Raw genomic sequence first — 19,364 nt, forward strand, 5'->3', positions numbered from 1 at the left:
GCTTAGGTCCCTCCCCTCCTCAAACTCCACCCCCAAAATCTCCAGTTATTTCCCAACAGAGCTGGAAAACATACACACAAACCATCTCCTACTGCCCATGAGCAGCGGACCATGTGCAGAGTTCTGGTACCCTGCCTCTCCTTGCTAGGGTGGGATACATGGGATTCCCTGCCCCCAGTTTTTATTCTCACAACAGTCCTGTAAGGAGAATAAGCTCAAAGTTTGAGAGCCGGCATGGTTAGAGTGAATAGTCAGGCCAGGGTCTGAGAAATTCAGATCCCCTGAAGCTTCCTGGGTGGTCTTGGGCCAGTCATCCTCTCTCTGCCTAATGTGCCTTATAAAGTGGTGGTTGTTGAGAGGACAAAATGGAGGAGGGGTGGTTGTTTTAGTTTAGATCAAGACTTTTTTCACTTTGCTATCTTGTTACTTGCCCTCAAAACATTTTTTGTAGAAAAAGCCCAGCAGGAACTCATTTGCATATTAGGCCACACCCCTGACCAAGCCAGACGGAACTGTGTTCCTGCTCAAAAAAAAGCCTTGCTTGCCCCCATAGATCCTAGACAGGTGGAGAAGTCAACGAGAAAGACTTTTAATGTGCTGCTGATGTGAAATGTTCCTTTCCTAGCTTAGCAATGACAGATCAACCCCCACACTCGGGAGGTGGGTCTGGTAGAGAACTCCTGGATCAATGAGCATGAGCGCTCTGCCTTTTTAATTTTTAGTAATCTGGGTCATGCCAGTCCTTGTATAAGTTACTCCTTCTGCACTGTCCATCTGGTGCTATATTTTTGTCATCATTTCTTCTCTCTCTCTGCTTCTGCCAGGAATTGTTGAACCATGTGTTTGATGATGTGGAAGCCTTCATAGGGAAGTTGCAGAAAGCTGCAGAAGCTTTCCGGGTACTGGATCAACGGAAGCGATCCTCAAGGGGGCGCCGCCGAGAGCCAGGCGGTGAGAGATGGGCTCAGCACTTCTACAGGGCAATGGCCTCTCTCTCTCTCCCTCCCCCCCCAGCTGTGTGACAGCTGGAACTCAAGTTAGGTGGGGTACCACATCGATGAGAGTGCTCAAAATGCCACTAAAATTCAGTTCTGGTTGGAACTCTTGGTAACGTTCAGGTTCTGATCTGTGTATCCACATACAGGCCTCCTATGCAGGCATGACACAGTTACATCATTCTGCACTCACACCAGGGGCTTTTGTGCCAGTGAGACAAGCTGCTTTTTTGAGGAAGCTTCTAGAACCCCAAGATGGATTCCAGAGGTTGAGGTTAGGGGTGCCAAAATCTAGGTGGGGCCTGGAGATCTCCCAGAATTACCACTCATTCCCAGGCTCCAGGGATCAAATCCCCTGGAGAAAATGGCGGCTTTGGAGGGTGGACTCTGCGGCATTCAACCCCACTGAGGTTTCTCCCCACCCCAAACTCTGCCCTCCCCAAGCTTCACCTCCAGGAATTTCCCAACTCATGGCAACCCTTGCTGAGGAAGAATTTGAAGGTTCTAAAGTGCAGTGCTGGATTAACCCTTATCATGTTGTTCTTACTTGCTTTGCCCACAGAGGGACTCCTGACCCTCCGAGCTCGGCCCCCTCCTGAAGAAGAATTTAGAGACACTCTGGCTAAGATGAAATATTCCTTCAGCCTTTTGGTAAGTGTCAGGGGCACATGTGCCTTCCTTCCCAGGGAGGGGAAGCAGTTTGCCGGACTCATATTAACCACTAGTCCTTCCCCACCACCCCTCCTCACCCAGGCCAGGCTCAAACCGAGAATCATGAACCCCTCCTCAGATGAGCTGATCCATTTTCTCTTTGGTCCCTTGAGAATGGTGAGTGAGATGGCAGGGGACGGAACTTTTGGAAAGCTCTGAAGAACTCAGAGTTTTCACTTTTGGAACCATCAAAGCAGGAGTTCTGGATTCTGATTCATGCATCCTGTTTCAGGTTGTGGAGGCTTCCGGGGGCCCAGAATTTGCTTCTGAGTTGCGCAGCCCCATGCTGACCCTGGAGGCTGTCACCCTATTGCGGAGCTGCTTAGGAGAACGGGAAGTCGAGCTCTGGCATTCACTAGGCGAAAACTGGACCAAGGCCAGGTACAGTGTATACAAGAGAAAGAGAATAAGGATCTGTGGTGCTCAGATCTGTTCCCTTGCCATTTCTTTCGCTTACACTTTCTTCCATGGCACGTGGCTTGGCTTCTACCTTTTTGCAATCTTCTCCTTAGCCTCTAAATTTCCTTGCCATTGGCTATTCAGCTGTGATGTCACAGTGGAGTTTTGCAGTAAATTTTCCCCTTATTCCTTTGACTCTCACTGGATAAGCTGCTGTGATGTCTCAGAGAAGGTTGGTGGCCTAGGCTCAACAGCTGAGCTCTTTAAGGTGCTGCTGAAACCTCTGAACTTGAATTTCCAAGGTCTTTTTGGTAAACTGGATTTGGGCCTGCACTGTGCTCAGTGTACAGATAGAATGATAGAATCACAGAGTTGGAAGGGGCCATTCAGGCCATCTAGTCTAACCTCCTGCTCAATGCAAGATCAGCCTAGAGCATCCCTGAGAAGTGTTTGTCCAGCCACTGCTTAAAGACTGCCAGGGAGGGAGAGCTCACCACTGTCGAACAACTCTTAAACCGATTATTGTGAGTCCTAAACAGCTTGGCTGATTTCAAGGCTTTGATGCACATCGGTTATCAGAAATGTGCAGGTGACATTTGCAGCTTGAGCTGTCTGGTTGAGGATTTCATGACTGCCTCTATTGCTGGTTCTTCCAGAGTGGACTTTCCCCGGGACTATGCAGCTTCCTACACCCTAACTTTCCAGAGTGGCTGGGAACCACCCCGCTTGGACGCTTATGGGCAGCCATGGGAAGACCCAGTAGAGATGCAGCATCGACACGAAGAGCGTCGTGCCCAGGTGAGGATCAAGGTGGAAAATGGGCAGGACAAGTGGATTCAAATCCCATGTCCCCAGGGCAAAAACTGTAGTTGCAAGAAGTCCAGCAATGGCTCAGTGTAGAAGGGAGACAGTGGAAGAACTGAGCTCTCCACCCCTACTGTCAAACCCCCTGGTTTGCCCTGGAGAATCACTATGGTGTATTTTTCACACATACCCCATTTGGGTCTCTGTCATGATAGATTCAGATAACCCTTTTTTTCAGTGTAGACATTTTGAGTTGTTGTGTAATGAGAATCAAACAGAGGCAAGGTGGCAGTAAAAGTCCCACAAACACTGGGATTCCACAGGCACCAAGCATTGCACAAATTAGACCTTGGGTGTTTTCATACGAGCCACTTCTGTTTCTTTTCTGCCACTTGGGGACTGCAAACACCAATGCTTATTAGAATCACCTGCTCATCTGAATCCCTGGAGCTGCCTGCTGCTCTGCTGTGTCTTTCCACTATCCTTCTTCCTCATAAGCTTGGTGCATTGCCTACATGAGTGCATGAAGTTATACTGAATCAGACCATTGGTCCATTGTCTATTCAGACTGGCAGTGACTTTCCAGAATTCCAGGATGAGGTTCTTCATATCACCTCCAACCTGATCTTTACTGGAGGAGCTGAGGATTGGACCTGGAACCTTCTGCATGCCAAGCAGATGCTCTGTCACTCTGCTGCTGCCCCTGTGCATGGCCCCTCTACAGCACGAAGCCCCTTTTGACTGCCTCAGCAATGAAGTGATGTAAAACGTGGATGGGGCAACACACGCCAGGCCTTGATGTCATGCCACACGTTTGCCTAAATGCTAGATGGAAAAGTGGGGAAAAGAGAAAGGAAAGCAGTAGCTCTGTATTGTCTCATAACTTCCAATGAAGCCCTTCCTGTGCTTAGGACATCCTAGAATCAGAGGGGACTCCATAATGGTGGGACACTGGTGCGGAACTCCAGACCTGTTATTGAACTGCACTGCCAGCACCATTGTTATGACATCCTTGTTTTAGCTCATGTTACTAAAGGTGTATCTAAAAGTTGGCTCTGAATTAGAGTCAGTTTGCCGGTGTAGAGAATTATAGAATCACAAAGTTGGAAGGGGCCATGCAGGCCATCTATTACAACCCCTGCTCAATGCAAGATCAGCCTAGAGCAGGGGTGTCGAACATGCAGTTCAGGGGCTGAATCAGGCCCTCATAGGGCTCCTATCAGGCCCCCGAGCAACTGGCTGTCCTCTGCTTCCTTCTCCCTTTCTCTTGCTTCCTTCTGCATAACAGCTTGCTTTGCAAGGCTTGCTCAAGTGCGCAGGAGCTACAGAGCAAAACTTCTATTTTCTTCATTGGCTGAGACTCCTCCCTTGGGGAGGAATAGCTTGCTTTGCCAGGCTCTGTCAATCACACAGCAGAGCTACTGAGCCAAGCCCCTCCCTCTCTCTCTATGTGTGTGTGTGTGTGTGTGTGTGTGTGTTTGTCTGCGTTTTTTATAAAATTTATATCTCTGCTACCTAATCTTAAATAGGTACACACATGGCCTAGCCCGACATGGCTCGGCCCAACCCAACTTGGTCCAGCCCAACAAGGTCTCATTTATGTCAGATTCGGCCCTCCTAACAAATGAGTTCGACACCCCTGGCCTAGAGCATCCTTGACAAGTGTTTGTCCATAGGATCATAGAGTTTGTCCGTAGAATCATAGAGAGTTGGATTTAGGAGTAGAAAGGCCCAGTTTTAAATTCATACTCATCCATAAAGGGTGGAAATGGTCCTGTCATATATCCTCTCTGTCTTAGTCTGACCTGCCTCACACAGTTGTGGGCAGCATGAAATGGAGGAGGGGAAAACACTGTGGGCCACCTTGAGCCCCTTGAGGGAAGGGCCTATCCCTCCACTCAGCTACGAGCAGAGCCTTCCTCTGACAGAAGATGGAGGAAAAGCTGCTGGGCTGAACAAAGTGATAGGATAAGAAGAGGAGGAGAAGAGATTGGATTTATACCCCACCCTTCACTACCCAAAGGAGTCTCAGAATGGCTTACAATCTCCTTTCCCTCCCCTTTCCCCTCCCTACAACAGGACATCCTGTGAGGTGTGTGGGGCTGAGGGAGCTCTCCAAGAACTGCACAGGAGCAAAACAGCTCTGAGAGAACTGTGGCTTACCCAATGTCACTCTAACAGTTGCCTATGGAGGAAGACTGGGGAATCAAACTCCGTTCTCTCAGATAAGAGTCTGTGCACTTAACCACTACACCAAACTGGCTCTCATGATACAAACCCGGGCTGGTTGACTGTCCGTTAATTATCTCTCTTCTTTCACTTCCTTCACAGCAATCGGCTCCCACAATCGCGGCCAATGGGTAAGTCCCTGGACAATGGATGGGGCGGGGGGTGTCTTGGAAGATAGATGGGGTGAAGAACGGCAGAGCTAGAAGTTAGGACCTGGAAGAGTCAGAGAGAAAGAGAGAGAAATTGGGTTAAGGATCATGAGGGACAGGCAAAATCAAGGGTGTTGAAAAGCCCTCTACAGTTTTGATCAGAATTGATCAAGAAAAGTCAGCGCCTATGTGCCAAGAGTTGTGTGTCTTGACACATAGGCTCTGACTTTGCTTGATCAATTCTGGACCACGTGGCATATTAAAAAACACTGAATGCTATAGGTATGCCCTTGATTAAGACATAAGGCTATAGAACAAGAGGCCTCAAGAATATCTCTAAGCCTTTGTCACTTCACTAACTTTCCTTGTGGTCCAGCATTGTTCTTTTGTTTTATTCTGTTCTGTATTATGAGCCTATATGTGTACTTACCTTTCTGACCTCTGAAGAAGACCAATCTAGGTCGAAACGCGTCAGGTCAAATTGAGTGAGTTCCCATTGAGGTTTTATGATTTTACATAGGATAGAGACTTATGATTGGCCCTTAAATGGTTTTAGCTTTCTGCAATAAATACATGTATGTTGATTTATGATTTTTTTAAACTTTGTTTTTAATGTTTGGCCCTTTAACTGCATATTAACCATTTAGGTTTCTTGCCCCAGAATCCAGTCCATTTCCTGGGCTCTAAAGGAGTGGGATTTGTCGGCAGGGGAGAGCTTGGAAGTTTCTTGCATGGTGTAACCTTAAAGGGCTTGATGTCAACGGGGAAATTTGGAGGAAGGAGGGAAGAGAATTGGCTATGTGATGGAGAGGTTTTGAAGAATGTTGGGTAGGAAGGGGGAAGGTTGAATGCCATTTTGTTCATGGGAAGCTTAAATCAACTCTGTATTGCTTTTTTTAAAAATCTTTTTGTCTGTCTGTCTGTCTCTTTCTCTATCTGTGTCGAGAATAGCTGGGTCCGGTGGTGAGCTGGGATTTCAGAGAAAAAGTTTTCACTGGGAAAGAGGGGCAAAAGCTTAGCTGGGGTAGGGGGTGGTCCTTATAAGTCAACTGTGGCAGGTAGCTGGGGGAAGCAGGAGGTGAGGGGGCTTAGGCTAGGGGCTTAGCAGCCTGTTTCATGTGCAAGAGTGGCAAATTACTTCCTCAGATCTCTAGTTGATATAGGTGGCTCAGAATCTTTGTGGCCACCACTGTGACATGAGACGAGGACCTCCAAACTCAGAATTGTGGTAGTTGTTGCATGAATCACAGCTCTCTTTTTTCAAGTTTATAGTCTTCTTTGCTCTTGGGAGGAAAAAAAAGCTTTCACAAACAGACAGCAAGGAGAGAATTAAGATCCAATGGAAGCCAGGGAGGGTTTTTGATGCAGGTTTCAGATCTGGTTTGTACCCTCATATTCCTGTATAGCCAATGTGCCTTCAGTGGCCCATTGAATTCTAATCTATGTGAAGATCAAGGAACACCTCAAAAGGAAACAAAAAAGTGATCTCAACAGAATTAGTTTACAATTAGCCACTTCTGTAGCACTTTTCATTGATGCCAGTTGTCCTCACCACACACAACCCTGTGAAATAAGTTTGGGTGAGAGAGAAGGTCATGTGTCTACACTGCAGACCAATACACGTTCTTCTACCTGTGTTGCGGTATCTTCCAAGTAATCCTGGGAATTGTAGTTTGGTGCAGGTGAGGAGAATGTTTTAAGCGTTCTCTAGCCACTCCCTTCACATAGCCCATGAAACTCTAACTCCTAGAATTCCCTGGGCCAAGAGGTTTTACTCCAAAGCCATTTTACATTTTTAGTGTACCTCTGTCCGTAATAACTTATCTGAGGACCACCTGTGGCTGAGGAATCTTTCAGTCCAGGAAATGAGTCATTGACAGATACATGAAATTACACGAGACAAGTAGAATGGACTAAGCCCCAAACATATCACGTGAAAACGAGGAAATGCTTGACCACTGAGAGAAGCTGTGTCACAAAGGGAGTGGATTCGCCCACTGTTCTTAAAACAAATGAAAAATGAATGCCTCTTTTCTGACCCAACTAGAAATTCTGGATGTGAGGCAGGACTGTCTAAATGAAGAATACAAGGGATTGACTACCTGAATTTAAGGCCACGATAAGTCGCTGAAATAATGTTGGCAAGTGACTTCACCCCTTTTTATTACTTTGGGTGGATTCACACAAGTATTTATGATGAGTTGTGTACACAGAGAAGTCACAGTCCATTTGGTGACTGTGTTTGTATAGCTTTTTCACGTCTCGGATAGTTGCGGAAATGTTCCAGTTAACATTCCAAGACTGTGACCCTCCCCTTCCCAGAAAACCTTCAGAATATCAATTGCTATATACCAAAAACAATAAAGGAGAATAGTGACCACAATGGATTTTTTTCTTCTCCCCAAAAGAATGCTGGGAGTTGGTTTTCTCCAAAATAATTTTTTTAAAGAGAAATTTGGGTAGGAACTTGAGAGATCCCCCTGCTGAGAATCTGGCAATCACACACACAGTGGTGGTGAAGTCACTGGCTACCTTTCTCAGCCCTGCTGTTTTGATCCCCCCCCCCCCACCAATAAGAGCATCTAATATCCCCACAATTCCCCCTCCCAGGTCTTCAGGAAAATGAGCCACAAAGAAAGAAGAGGAGAAGGGGATAAATGCAGTCCTCCACTGTGTGTGATTTCCATCCTCTCCAGTTTTTTCAACCTTTTGGTAGGAGGAGCCTTTGGAATTCTTATCAGCCAGAACTCTTGTGTGATTGGGCTACTGTCAAATGACAAGGGGCATGTATCACCGCACTCTTACAGAGATTTAGGGCTGGATTTAGGACAGGAACCCATCTACACATTTGCAGTGAATGATACACACTGTGTGAATTTCACACACACATTCAGATTTGCCTAGAAAGCCAGTGTGGAGTAATAGTTAGACTTCCAAAAGAAAACTAGAAAGACCAAAGTTCAAATCCCTAGTTGGCCAGGCACTCTCTAATTTACCTCACGCACACATGAGGATCAAACTGGAGGGGAGAACAGTGTAGGACTCCCTAAGATCCTTGGAAGAACTGGATATAATTGCATGGAGAAGCTTCAAGTTATTCCATGTGTATTCTATGTGCAGTGAATGAGGCTGACATTCCGCTTTGATCACATGTGAATAGATACTCAGGCTGCGATCACACACACTAAGGGTGTTTTCGCACTCACGTTTTACTGGCGCCACGACCCTCCTGACGCCGGCGAATCTGCATGGATTTCGCACCAGAAGCGCCGGCGCACCCAGAAGCGCCGGCTACTTCCGTCGCTAAGCCAGCGCAAACGTTTTCCTGCATCTTTGCGATTTGCGTTTGCGCTGGCTTAGCGACGGAAGTAGCCGGCGCTTCTGGTGCGAAATCCATGCAGATTCGCCGGCGTCAGGAGGGTCGTGGCGCCAGTAAAACGTGAGTGCGAAAACGGCCTAAATAACGCACTTTCAATCCACTTTCAGTGCACTTCCCAACTGAATTTTGCCAATTCACACAGTAAAATCCAGTTGGAAAGTGCATTGAAAGTGAATTGAAAGTGCATTATTTCGTGTATGTGATCATAGGGTGTTTTTACACTGACAGTTTGTGACTCTCTATCACCGCATTGGAAACTCACCTTTTACATTACCTAACATTCTCACAACTGTTTTGCATCGTTGCTGCCCAAAGCATCTACATTTGTTTCGGTGAGATGAGTTCTGGCACTGCTGCTGCAACGTTTTTCTCAAAACTAGTTTTGATCCGGTCATTTCTCTACAGGCGTTTCAAACTTGTATTGTAGAAGTTTTCATGCATTTTAAAAGATTCCTCCAAAAGCCACAAGGTGAAGTAATTTGCATGAGAACTGACAGCGCTTGAAATTTTTACATATCATTGCTTGTCTCATCTTGTAATTTAAATTTGTATTGCTTTTGCAGTGTTGATGCGATTTCCAAGCGATCGTATACATTTAACTAAGCACTGGTATTCTGGCTGCCCTCTGATCAAAGACACCCCCCCCCCCCGCAAATTGGAACGCTTTCAGCAGGAAATATAGAAGTTTGGCTATGCAAAATGAGCACAGAAAATCCACCAATGTAAAAGGAAAATAATTAAAGCGGAACAGTGGCAGGCGATTTGAAGACTCTAAAACTCTGGATCAAACTGAATGTAAAAGCACCCATAGCATCAGAGTTTCTAGGAAACATGGAGACGAGAACGTTGGGTGTATTCATGTGGTTAGAGGCTACAATGACTGCCTCCCCACCCAGTAAACATATTAAGTGGCTGCTGCATAGTTCCTGCCCACCTGAGGAGTTAAGATGAGTACACATTCTGCTTTTCAGGAGAACAATACACTACGTCTTAACACAATTCATTTGAATGTTGAAAGAGCACAGACCTTCCCAGAGTGTCTCTGTGCAACACAGAAAGTTTAGTTGCTTACAGTGCAAGGGGGGGGAAGCTGAAGAGGATTCTCAAATATGTCCACGTGACTTCACTCTGAAAGTTATTTGGAGTAGGCCAGTCGTGTCTATGGATTGCCCCACAATTGCTGAAAAGCCCCTACAGAATTACCCCTTTTTTGTTTTGCATTAATGCAAATGCAGCAGAAGGAACAGTTTGGCTGGCAATAGCTAGGTGCTCTAACCTGGGTGCATCCTACCTGAACAGCACACAGCAAGTTCCTTTATGTTGAATAGGAAAGTGGCCAAAAAAGCACACACCCCAAACAATCTAAGCCGCAGCTCAAGAGGGCACGGTGAACTTTTCCTCCCTTGAAAAAGCCAGTCCTTAGATCGGTTGGCTGCAGTTCAGCTGCTGGGTGAACGAAGGCAGGAAATGAGCTGAACTAAAGGAAGTCCTGTTCAGGTCAGGAATAAGGCATAGAAGGGCAGACCAGAAAGGGAAGAGCACTTAAGGAGGGGTAGGACTTCTTGGAGTGAATGGGAATGAGAACAAGAGGGGCTTCAGTGCCTAAGTTAGTTAGGGAGAACTCATGTAGTGAAGGGACCAGCAGTGGGAGGGAGGATCTGTTAAGTTACAGTAATGGGGTAGACTGAGGTTAGGTGAGAAGGAGATGCAGCTAGGACTGCAGGTGTCACAGATGGAGGGCAGCAGGTGGCACAGGCCTGAAGTTCTGTCGATGGGCACACAAGGGGAAAATAACAGGATGAAAACAAGATGACAGCTGTTAAAAGAAAGATGGCGCCCAGAAGAGAGCCAAGAGGGGGACACTAGGCAGCCAGCTAAGGTAGGATGGGGGGTTGAGGTGGATGGCTCTGATTCTTCTCCTTCTCCTGTCCCTGTCTTTGGGGCAAAACTATCTGTCCCATCAATTTCATCTGTGATCACCATAAAATCTAGCTGGGAGGAGTATCTCAAAATGGTAGTATGGGGGGTTCTCCTCTGGTAGAAACAACCATTTACTTCCTGAAAGAGGCACAAAGTTGCAATTGGTGTGGACCAGTGTCTCATGTTATCCTTTTCTGGCCATTTTTCATCTCTTCTTTCCTTCCTTCAGACCAAAGCATTTTTTTCTTTCTCAGAACTTTTTGCTGTGTGAAATGTTCATCTAGACACTTGGCTACTTTGGGTTCAGGTAGCCAGCTTGAGGTTGACTCAGCCTTCCATCCTTCCGAGGTTGGTAAAATGAGTACCCAGCTTGCTGGAGAGAAAGTGTAGATAACTGGGGAAGGCAACGGCAAACCACCCCTTTAAAAAGTCCGCTGTGAAAACATCATGATGCGATGCCATCCCAGAGTCGAAACCGACTGATGCTTGCACAGGGGACTACCTTGACTTTAAAACGGTTTAGAAACCAGCTTAACTCACAACGTCAGCAAAAACCATTCCGTCTCAATGTGCTGATTTTAAAATCAGCACATTGCCTCAAAACTGGGAGTAGTCATTGGTGCGTTTGTGGAATTACACATATTTAAAGTTCACTCAGTAAAAAGTCATCTGAAAACTTGGGCTCCTGGTGGATGAAAGAATTTTTAATTGATTTGCCAGCTGACCTTTTCCTGTTTAATCATCAACTGAATTTAATTTAAATGAACCTGCTCATTACCAAACACCAACATGACTTTTCTGAGATATTGAAGTCGGGTTGCCAACCTTCAGGTGGGGATACAGCCAATAGCAGGAGAGAGGTCACTAAAAGTTGAGATAACCACTGACCAAAACAAAGGGCCACTGTGACCCAAAATTACTATGAACTAGAATTTACCAAAGTAAACTCTTGCAATTTCAATAGCATAGGCATACAATTAAAAATTGCACATAATACAATACCAATATCATATATGCTGAATAGTTCCAATTGATGTTCACATGAATTCACAGTAGGTAGTTCATTCTCCTTAATCCCTTGAATAGTGACAGGACTGTTAACTTTCACTTCCTGTTTCAGTAATCTCCTCAGGCACGGGATTATTAGAAATTCCAAAAGTCAATGAAGACATACATTTACAAAACTCCCATGGGACAGAAATGTCTCAGTGATTCTTTCTAACAGGCAATCGCTCATCAGTGGTAGCCTCCAGGTGGGATCTGGGGACCCCCGGTATTGCAGTTCATCTCCATGCTACAGAGATCAGTTCACCTGAGGGGGGATGGCTGCTTTGGAGAATGGACTCTGTGGAACTGCACCACACTGCTGAGGTCACTTCCCTCCCGAAGCTCCACCCCCAAATCTCCATGAATTTCCCATCCTGGATCTGGCAACCCTCATTTAGTCAAGGTTACTCTCACTTCAGTAAACAGACGCTTTCATTCCTTGCTAGGCCTTCTTTTGTCTTTTCTTTTTAATTCTCTGTTAGATTAACAAGAGGCAGACCCACAAGGACTCATGGAAAGGGGAGAATCGTTTTTATCTCCCATGGCCCACACTTCTCTGCTTCCTTTCTCCCCCTGCCCTGGGTTCTGACACCACGTCTTTTTCCCCTCACCAACTCTTCCTCTTCATTTTTTGTCGTTGCCCCTGTATAATAAGATCAGGTGGCATTTGAAGTTGCTGTGGTGGTAACACAATACTTTTTGGGGTGGGGGTAATGTGTATATGTGCAGCATCATTCTTAACTGGGGGCATTAGCCCTAAGTTATGGGGTTTTTTCTATAAATCAAATTAAATTGAGCATTAGTGACTTGCTAATTAATGGGGGGTTTTGGTTGGCCTTGCTTCTGTGTCAGCCATTTTGTTTTTGTGCTTGCCACCCTGTGTCAAAATTCCAAAGCAGCATGAAGGCTGGAAAAAGCATACATTTTTGGTGTAGACACTCTTATCTCTCTCTGGTCAAAGCTATGGCCAAACTGAAATGAAACCAGATGGAGGGGAGTATAAGGAACTGCAGGTGAGGAGATAAACAGCTAGGAAACCCTCTTCTGCCCCTGACTTAGAGCGCTCTCTCAAAATTTCAAAGGCAATGAGTACACTCACTCTTTATCAGCCTGTTTTCGTAAAGGAGTGGGTTTTTTTTAACTTGACAAACTAAAAGCTTTGTTAACTGACACTCAGTTGGAGAACTTCTCACTCTGCCCAGGCTGGTTGGTAGAAATGCTAATCTCCAGCTGAGACATGGAGTTCTCCCAGAATTACAAATGCTCTCCAGACTACAAAGATGTTCCCCTGGAGAAAATGGCTGCTTTGGAGGGCAGATTCTATGGCATCACATCTCTGCTGGGCTCCCTCCCTTCCCCAGATTCCACCCTCCCCAGGTTCTGTCCTGAAATCTCCCGGAATTTCACAACCAACCCTACCTGACAACCCTACCTGGTGGCATCAAACATTCATAATTGCTTGCTGCTACTAAGCTACTACCCCTTGTTAAAAGCTTTAACTGGGAACCATCATTCCCCATGGATGCCAATGCCAAATAACAAAGCATTTACTGTAATATATGTTTTACCTAGGAAGTTCCAAGAATGCAGAGCCACCCACCTTGTCTGTGGGTAACTCTGTTTCACTGCTGCTAGTGATGCATGCACAGCCAATCAAGTTTACTGTTTGAACGGATGATGATAATTTAGAAGGGTGATGGTGTGTTTTAGTTTACACACAGCCTTCAGAGTTAGCCACTCCTAAACTTCACAACTGAACCCCAAACTCCTGGGTCTCCAGACACGGTCCTAACTAACTGTATTCTCCATAGGACTGATTTATATCTCTAGAGGGTTTCTAAGCCCCCTTTCTGTTCACAGAATATGCAAGGTTGCTTACAGATGAAATATGCTATATAAGGAAGTTTTCACAAAATGAAAATGAAAGCTGAACTCCTAGGCCTCTCAGCCTGTAAACTACTCTGCACCTCCTTCCTTCCTCACAGGCACAAAAACGAAACCAAGAGAGTAAGCTGCACGTATGACTTCATAGCCAGAAACAGCAATGAATTGTCAGTCCTTCAAGGAGAGATGCTGGAGGTGAGTTGGCAACTCAGGATACTGCTTGGAGAGCATCATAATATTTGGAGACATCCCCCTCAAATCTCTGGAAAAAGAGGAGCACAGGTGGAGGGGCAATTTGCAGCATTAGCTCTACTGAAGAGAAGCTTATCTTCAGAACCAGGGCTTTTTTGGAGCAGGGGCACACAGGAGTGCAGTTTTGGCTGGCTTGGTGTCAGGGGGTGTGGCCTAATATGCAAATGAGTTCCTACTGTTTTTTCCTCTCTATAAACAAGTCCTGTGTGAAACAATGGTGACATCAGGGGGTGTGGCCTGATATTTTATTTTATCAAATTTATATTCCGCCCTCTCCTGAGAGGCTCAGGGTGGCTAACAATATTTAAAACCACATAGAATATTAAAAAGAAAACAGAATATACAATAAAAACAATTCCATACATTTTCCAACTATAAAAATCCAAGATGCACGTCTGATTATCTGTATTTATCCAATGAGATCGTCAGTGCTATGGGGCATTAGCTACTTCCCCTTAACTGTTGAAGGCAAGTTTAAGTAGTTTGGACTTACAGGCCCGACAGAACTGTGGCAGGGCCCTAATATGAAAATGATTTCCTGCTGTGCTTTTTCTACAAAGAAAGCCCTGTTCAGAGCAGTAAATAATGTGCTAAATTAGGATGGTCTTGTAAGTAGACAGTATCCTGGTCACCTGTGTTGAAGCAAAAATTACCTCTAGGTGTCTAAACTTGAAACTTTTTGTAAATTAGATGTTGGTCTTTTTCTTCCTCCCCTCCCTCCCCCGCCCCCTGTAAGCCATTTGCTACAAATTATCAACATAGATATGCATGGACTGTCCAGGTAGTTTTAAAATTTTCTGTTAGTACTCTCGGGAACTATTTGCACGTCTAGTTTGGGACTCTTCTCATAAGTCAAAGGAATCTGAAAAATGTGGTGGAATTTCCGTGTTGGCTTAGCTGGGGATATTCCTTTTGTTGTTGTTTAGGTCCTGGAGGACAGTAAGAAATGGTGGAAGGTGCAGAACAGCTGTGGTCAAATTGGCTACGTGCCTTATAATATTGTCGCCCCCGTTCCGCCTGGTGATGGGAATGACCCTCAGAACCACAATGTAACAGTCCAAATCAATGGAACCAACTCTGCAAGAACGCAAACACCGGTACAGTGTCTTTTGAGCAGGTGTCTTTTGAGTTTGGTAAAAAGACAAGTACTGGAGAACCTTGTAGAGCATTGATCATGCATCCTGCTTAGTGTGGAGGAAGTGGAGAGAGAGAGAGCACTCTATAAAAACTGCCATAGCACTTGGGGTAACTGGGTGAACTCAACTGATAGAAGGAAGCATTTATCGACAAATCATATCAGAGCATTTAATCCAGCCTTGTTTCAAATATTCATTACTACAGACAGAGGTTTAACACTCAAGTTACAGCAAATGCAGAAATCAGATTAAGCATTGTAAATAAGGCTGCCAAATCCAATTCAAGAAATATCTGGGGACTTTGGGGGTGGAGCCAGGAGCAAGCATAGTTGAACTCCAAAAGGAGTTCTGGCCATCATGTTTAAAGGGACCACACACCTTTTAAATGCCTTCCTTCCATTGGAAATAATGAAGGGTAGGGGCACCTTCTTCTGGGGCTCATAGAATTGGACCCCCCTGGTCCAGTCCTTTTAAAACTTGAGCATTTTGGGGAGAGGTACCGGATGCTATGCTGAAAATTTGGTGCCTCTATCTCAAAAAACTGCCCCTCCAAAGCCCCAGATACCTGCAGATCAATTTTCCATTATACCCTATGGGAATACATTATATCCATAGGGAATACTGGAGTGCCCAACAGACATCCCCCCCAGCTTTCTGATGACCCTGAAGTGGGGGGAGGGCCTCCAAACTGGGGGATCCCCTGCCCCTACCTGGAGATTGACAACCCTAATTGTAAAAATGACCTAGGTGCACAGGGCCCACACTGTTCAATGTATACTCAGCACAGCAAATATTGAGGAACCAGCCACATATTCCCTGACTTCATCACTAGAGAGACTTCTCAGGAGACCAAAGTGTGATTTTGCTTCATTTCCTTTCCTTAGAAAACCCCACCGCAGCCACCCCCAAAGACCCGAACTCCGTACCAAAATGGCCAGCGCTGGGCTAGTGCTGAAGGGCTGAATATGGACCTGAATGATCGAGGTAAGAATTCCCTCTCAAGATCTGGTGAGGAAATATCTCTTTTGTCATCGTTTTGCTGGACAAGACCCAACCCAGCTTCTTCACTTTTCCCGTTGGCTTGTTAAGAAGAGGAAGAGATTGGCTCATGGCCCCGCTGAAGGGACAGGCTGACTGAAATGTGGAGAAATCAGTGAAGAATCCACAGATCCAACAAAAAAAAAATAGACTGCCCTACAGATAGAGTAGTTGCCAACCTCCAGGTAGAGCTCAGAGTCTTTCCAGAATGATGACTGGTCTCCAGATCACATGGAGCAGTTGCCTTGAAGGAAGTGGAACTGATCTGTGTGGAATTGCATTCCTTCTGAGTTCCCTGCCCAAACCCCACCCTCCCCAGGTTTTGCTACCCCAGATTTCCAGGAATTTGACAAGCCAGAGTTGGCAACCCTAGCTGTAGAGGCACTAGAAGAAAGCACTTTGTCATTTTGTAGAATTGTTATTTGTGTGTTCAGAACTGCTGAACATGCTGGTGATGTTAAACTTTATGGCCTCCTCCCACAGCTCAGCCAGGCAGATTATTTCTCAAAGACAGCAGTGGCCTGGTTTGTGAAAACAACAGAAGCTGTTATTTTGTCATGCGTGATGACAAAATACAAGATCATTCTCAGTGTAACAGTTACCACAAGATCTGTCTTCAAATTACTTCCAAACAGGCCCTCAGGCTTCCAGAATTTTCTCTGACTTCACAGATAGCCTCTTCACAAATCTCTCTTCTCCTCTGGCTGACTGCCGCTAAAGACTAGTTTATAACTGTCCTCATTCATGTATTCCAAGGTTCCTTGGGCAGGATTTGGCCGCCATTTTGTAACACACATAAAATCATTGCAGACTTGTTGTACTTAGGGTTGCCAGATCTGTGTTGGAAAATATCTGGAGACTTTGGAGGTGGAGCTAGGAGACAGCGTGGTTTGGGGAGGGGAGGGGAGGGGCCCCAGCATGGCACAATGCCATAGGGTCCACCCTTCAAGGCATTCATTTTCCCCAGGGGAGCGGATCTCTGCCAGCTGGAGATCAGTTGTAAAAGTGGGAGAGCTCCAGGCCCCACCTGGAGGCTGGCAATTGGAGACTAGGTCATAAACTCACTTGCCTAACTATAGATAGATGTTTAAAGTCAAGTGCCTGAAACTGTGCAACATCACTTCCTGCCTTGACAGAGCGGTTCAGCAGCGTCAATGAGGAGCTTGCCCTGAGGCTGGCCAACGGGATGTCTGGCCGAGGCAAAAATCTTCATATCCAGCGTGCTCCAGACACCAACGTGCCTTTAGGATATGACTCCGACCCTGCTCAGGTCCAAGCCTGGCTAGAGGGCAAAGGATTCAGCCCACCGTGAGTTGATGTCTGTTTCTTTTGGCTTTATAGTCGGAGCACCTGCCTTTCCAGATTTGCCGCTTTTTCATTTCTCGTTGGTGCCTGTAGGTTTTTCTGTACATGAGCCAGTCATGAGGCCTTGGAACGCCAATTTGTCCTGACTGGTTTCACTAATTCCCAGGCACCTGACCACTCTTGAGTGACTTGGTTGACCACCATATGAAGCATCTCAACTTTCCGACTTAGTAGCTTCTCTTTTGCCATCTCTCAATTGCTGGCTAGGGGGTCTTTTCCAATACTAATGCTAGCCAAATTCGAGGCTTGGAGAAATACACCTGCCCAGATTAGATTTTCCTGATTGGCTACTGCTGGTGCCTCCTTGCTTTCTCATTGGCCATTGCTAGTTTGTGATGTTCTCGAAAGGCCCTCTTTGCTTTGTGTGAATTCTGACAGCCGTTACAAACATTTTGCATTTTGTCAGTACAGTTCTCCAACTCTGTTATGTGCAAGTCAGTTTTGTTTCTATTTGTATATGTAGAAACAGCTGGCAATTCCTTTCTTCTTGCATGACACTCTCCCCCTTCCACCTTATTTTCCTCTCCCAGGACTGTAGGTGCCTTGGGGGTTCTGAATGGAGCTCAGCTCTTCTCCTTGCAAAAGGAAGAATTCAAAGCCGTCAGCCCAGAGGAAGGAGCTCGGGTCTACAGCCAGGTCACAGTACAGAAAGCCCTCCTGGAGGTACAGCAATTCTCAAGTCTCTCCTAACAGTGTGAAAGAGGGATGCTGAAGACTTAGCTTGTCAAGATGCTGGGAAGGAAAGAGTTTAGTGGTCCGCAGCAGACATACCAGGAACTAGGGAATGGGATGTGGACAAGCTGAAAAAAGACTGATTTCCCACAACACTGGAGTTCCTCTTTAGCAGGAATGCACAGGAACACAGTTCCAGCTGGCTTGGTGTCAGGGGGTGTGGCCTGATATGTAAATGAGTTCCTGCTGGGTTTTCTTAAACAAAAAAAGCCCTGAGTGTAGCATAGTTGGTTACAGAGTGATTGGGGTGTGGAAGGGTTGGTTCTTGCAAGAAAGATAGTGGTCATTCTTTTTTTCTTCTAGGATTCTGGAAAAATATCAGAGCTGGAGGCGGTGATGGAGAAGAGGAAAAGGAAAGTAGAGGGCATTTGACTGCCTAGAGACCTCCTGCATTCTAATGCAAGAGTGCCCTCTGCAGGAAACCTGAGGGACTGCACAGTAACCAGCTCAAAAGAAGCTACATTGCTGGTTTCTTGCTCCATGTCTGCCAACATCCACTTAATTAATTTTCCACTGAATTCATGTTTCTTATCTTCTTAAAAGGGATCGCTCTTTCTTTCCAGCGTTCCTTTTTGAAATTTTCATAATGGAGCAGTCTTGCGACTCCTTCTCTCTTCCCAGTGAAAAAAGTAGAATGATCGCAGCCTCTAATGGAAAAAGATATTTATATTGTATTTATTTCCTTCTGTTGCAGAATTAAATAATGTTTGTGCCTCTCCAAAAATGCAAAATGCGAACCCACAAGTTTGTAACCATCCTCAGTTCAACTTTCCTTTCCACAGTCAACAGAGATCCATAGAAAATGTTGGCTCGAATTGAATTTATTTCCAACTGTGCGCATTCTTATTGTTGCAGACCATTGATCCTTATAGCCCAGTATCATTTAGTGTGGCTGTCCAGAGTGTCTGAGAGAGAGAACACATAGATCTGTCTTATACTGAATCAGACTGTTGGTCTATTAAGGTCTGTATTGTCTAATCAGACTCGCAATGCTCTCCTGGGTCACACATCATCCACCGCCTGAGCCTTGTTACTGGGGATGCTGCGGACTGAACCTGGAATCTTCTTCATGGCAAACAGATGCTGTACCACTGAGCCATTACCCCTTCCTGAGAGCGAGAGAGAGATCTCCCAACATCTATGCCTTGGTATCCTTTAACTGGAAATGCTGGAGGATTGAGCCTGAGACCCCAGCATGTGCTCTGCCACTCAGCCACTCTTCACTGCTTTCACTGTTCTGCACTTTAATGTAAGCCCTAGCAACTGCTGCATATGTTGTGCTGCATCGTGGATTTTGTAGTTGTAAATCAGCATAGTCATTGTT

General features: G+C 45.7%; 1 protein-coding gene across 1 annotated transcript in view; it reads left to right on the forward strand.

The window, feature by feature from the left end:
* EPS8L1 (EPS8 like 1) overlaps nt 1–18,497 on the forward strand; it is a 38,321-nt gene extending 19,824 nt beyond the window's left edge. The window contains exons 10-21 of the mRNA XM_060255675.1: nt 825–951; nt 1,558–1,646; nt 1,749–1,823; nt 1,939–2,087; nt 2,762–2,903; nt 5,241–5,269; nt 13,619–13,712; nt 14,696–14,866; nt 15,790–15,889; nt 17,080–17,251; nt 17,839–17,971; nt 18,344–18,497. Of these exons, the coding sequence (XP_060111658.1) occupies nt 825–951; nt 1,558–1,646; nt 1,749–1,823; nt 1,939–2,087; nt 2,762–2,903; nt 5,241–5,269; nt 13,619–13,712; nt 14,696–14,866; nt 15,790–15,889; nt 17,080–17,251; nt 17,839–17,971; nt 18,344–18,412 (1,350 nt within the window). The 3' untranslated portion in view covers nt 18,413–18,497. The remainder of the gene's footprint in view (nt 1–824; nt 952–1,557; nt 1,647–1,748; nt 1,824–1,938; nt 2,088–2,761; nt 2,904–5,240; nt 5,270–13,618; nt 13,713–14,695; nt 14,867–15,789; nt 15,890–17,079; nt 17,252–17,838; nt 17,972–18,343) is intronic.
* Nucleotides 18,498–19,364: the final 867 nt, after the last annotated feature.

This window comes from Heteronotia binoei, chromosome 15 (assembly GCF_032191835.1).
Source record: "Heteronotia binoei isolate CCM8104 ecotype False Entrance Well chromosome 15, APGP_CSIRO_Hbin_v1, whole genome shotgun sequence".
NCBI classification, from domain to species: Eukaryota; Metazoa; Chordata; class Lepidosauria; order Squamata; family Gekkonidae; genus Heteronotia; species Heteronotia binoei.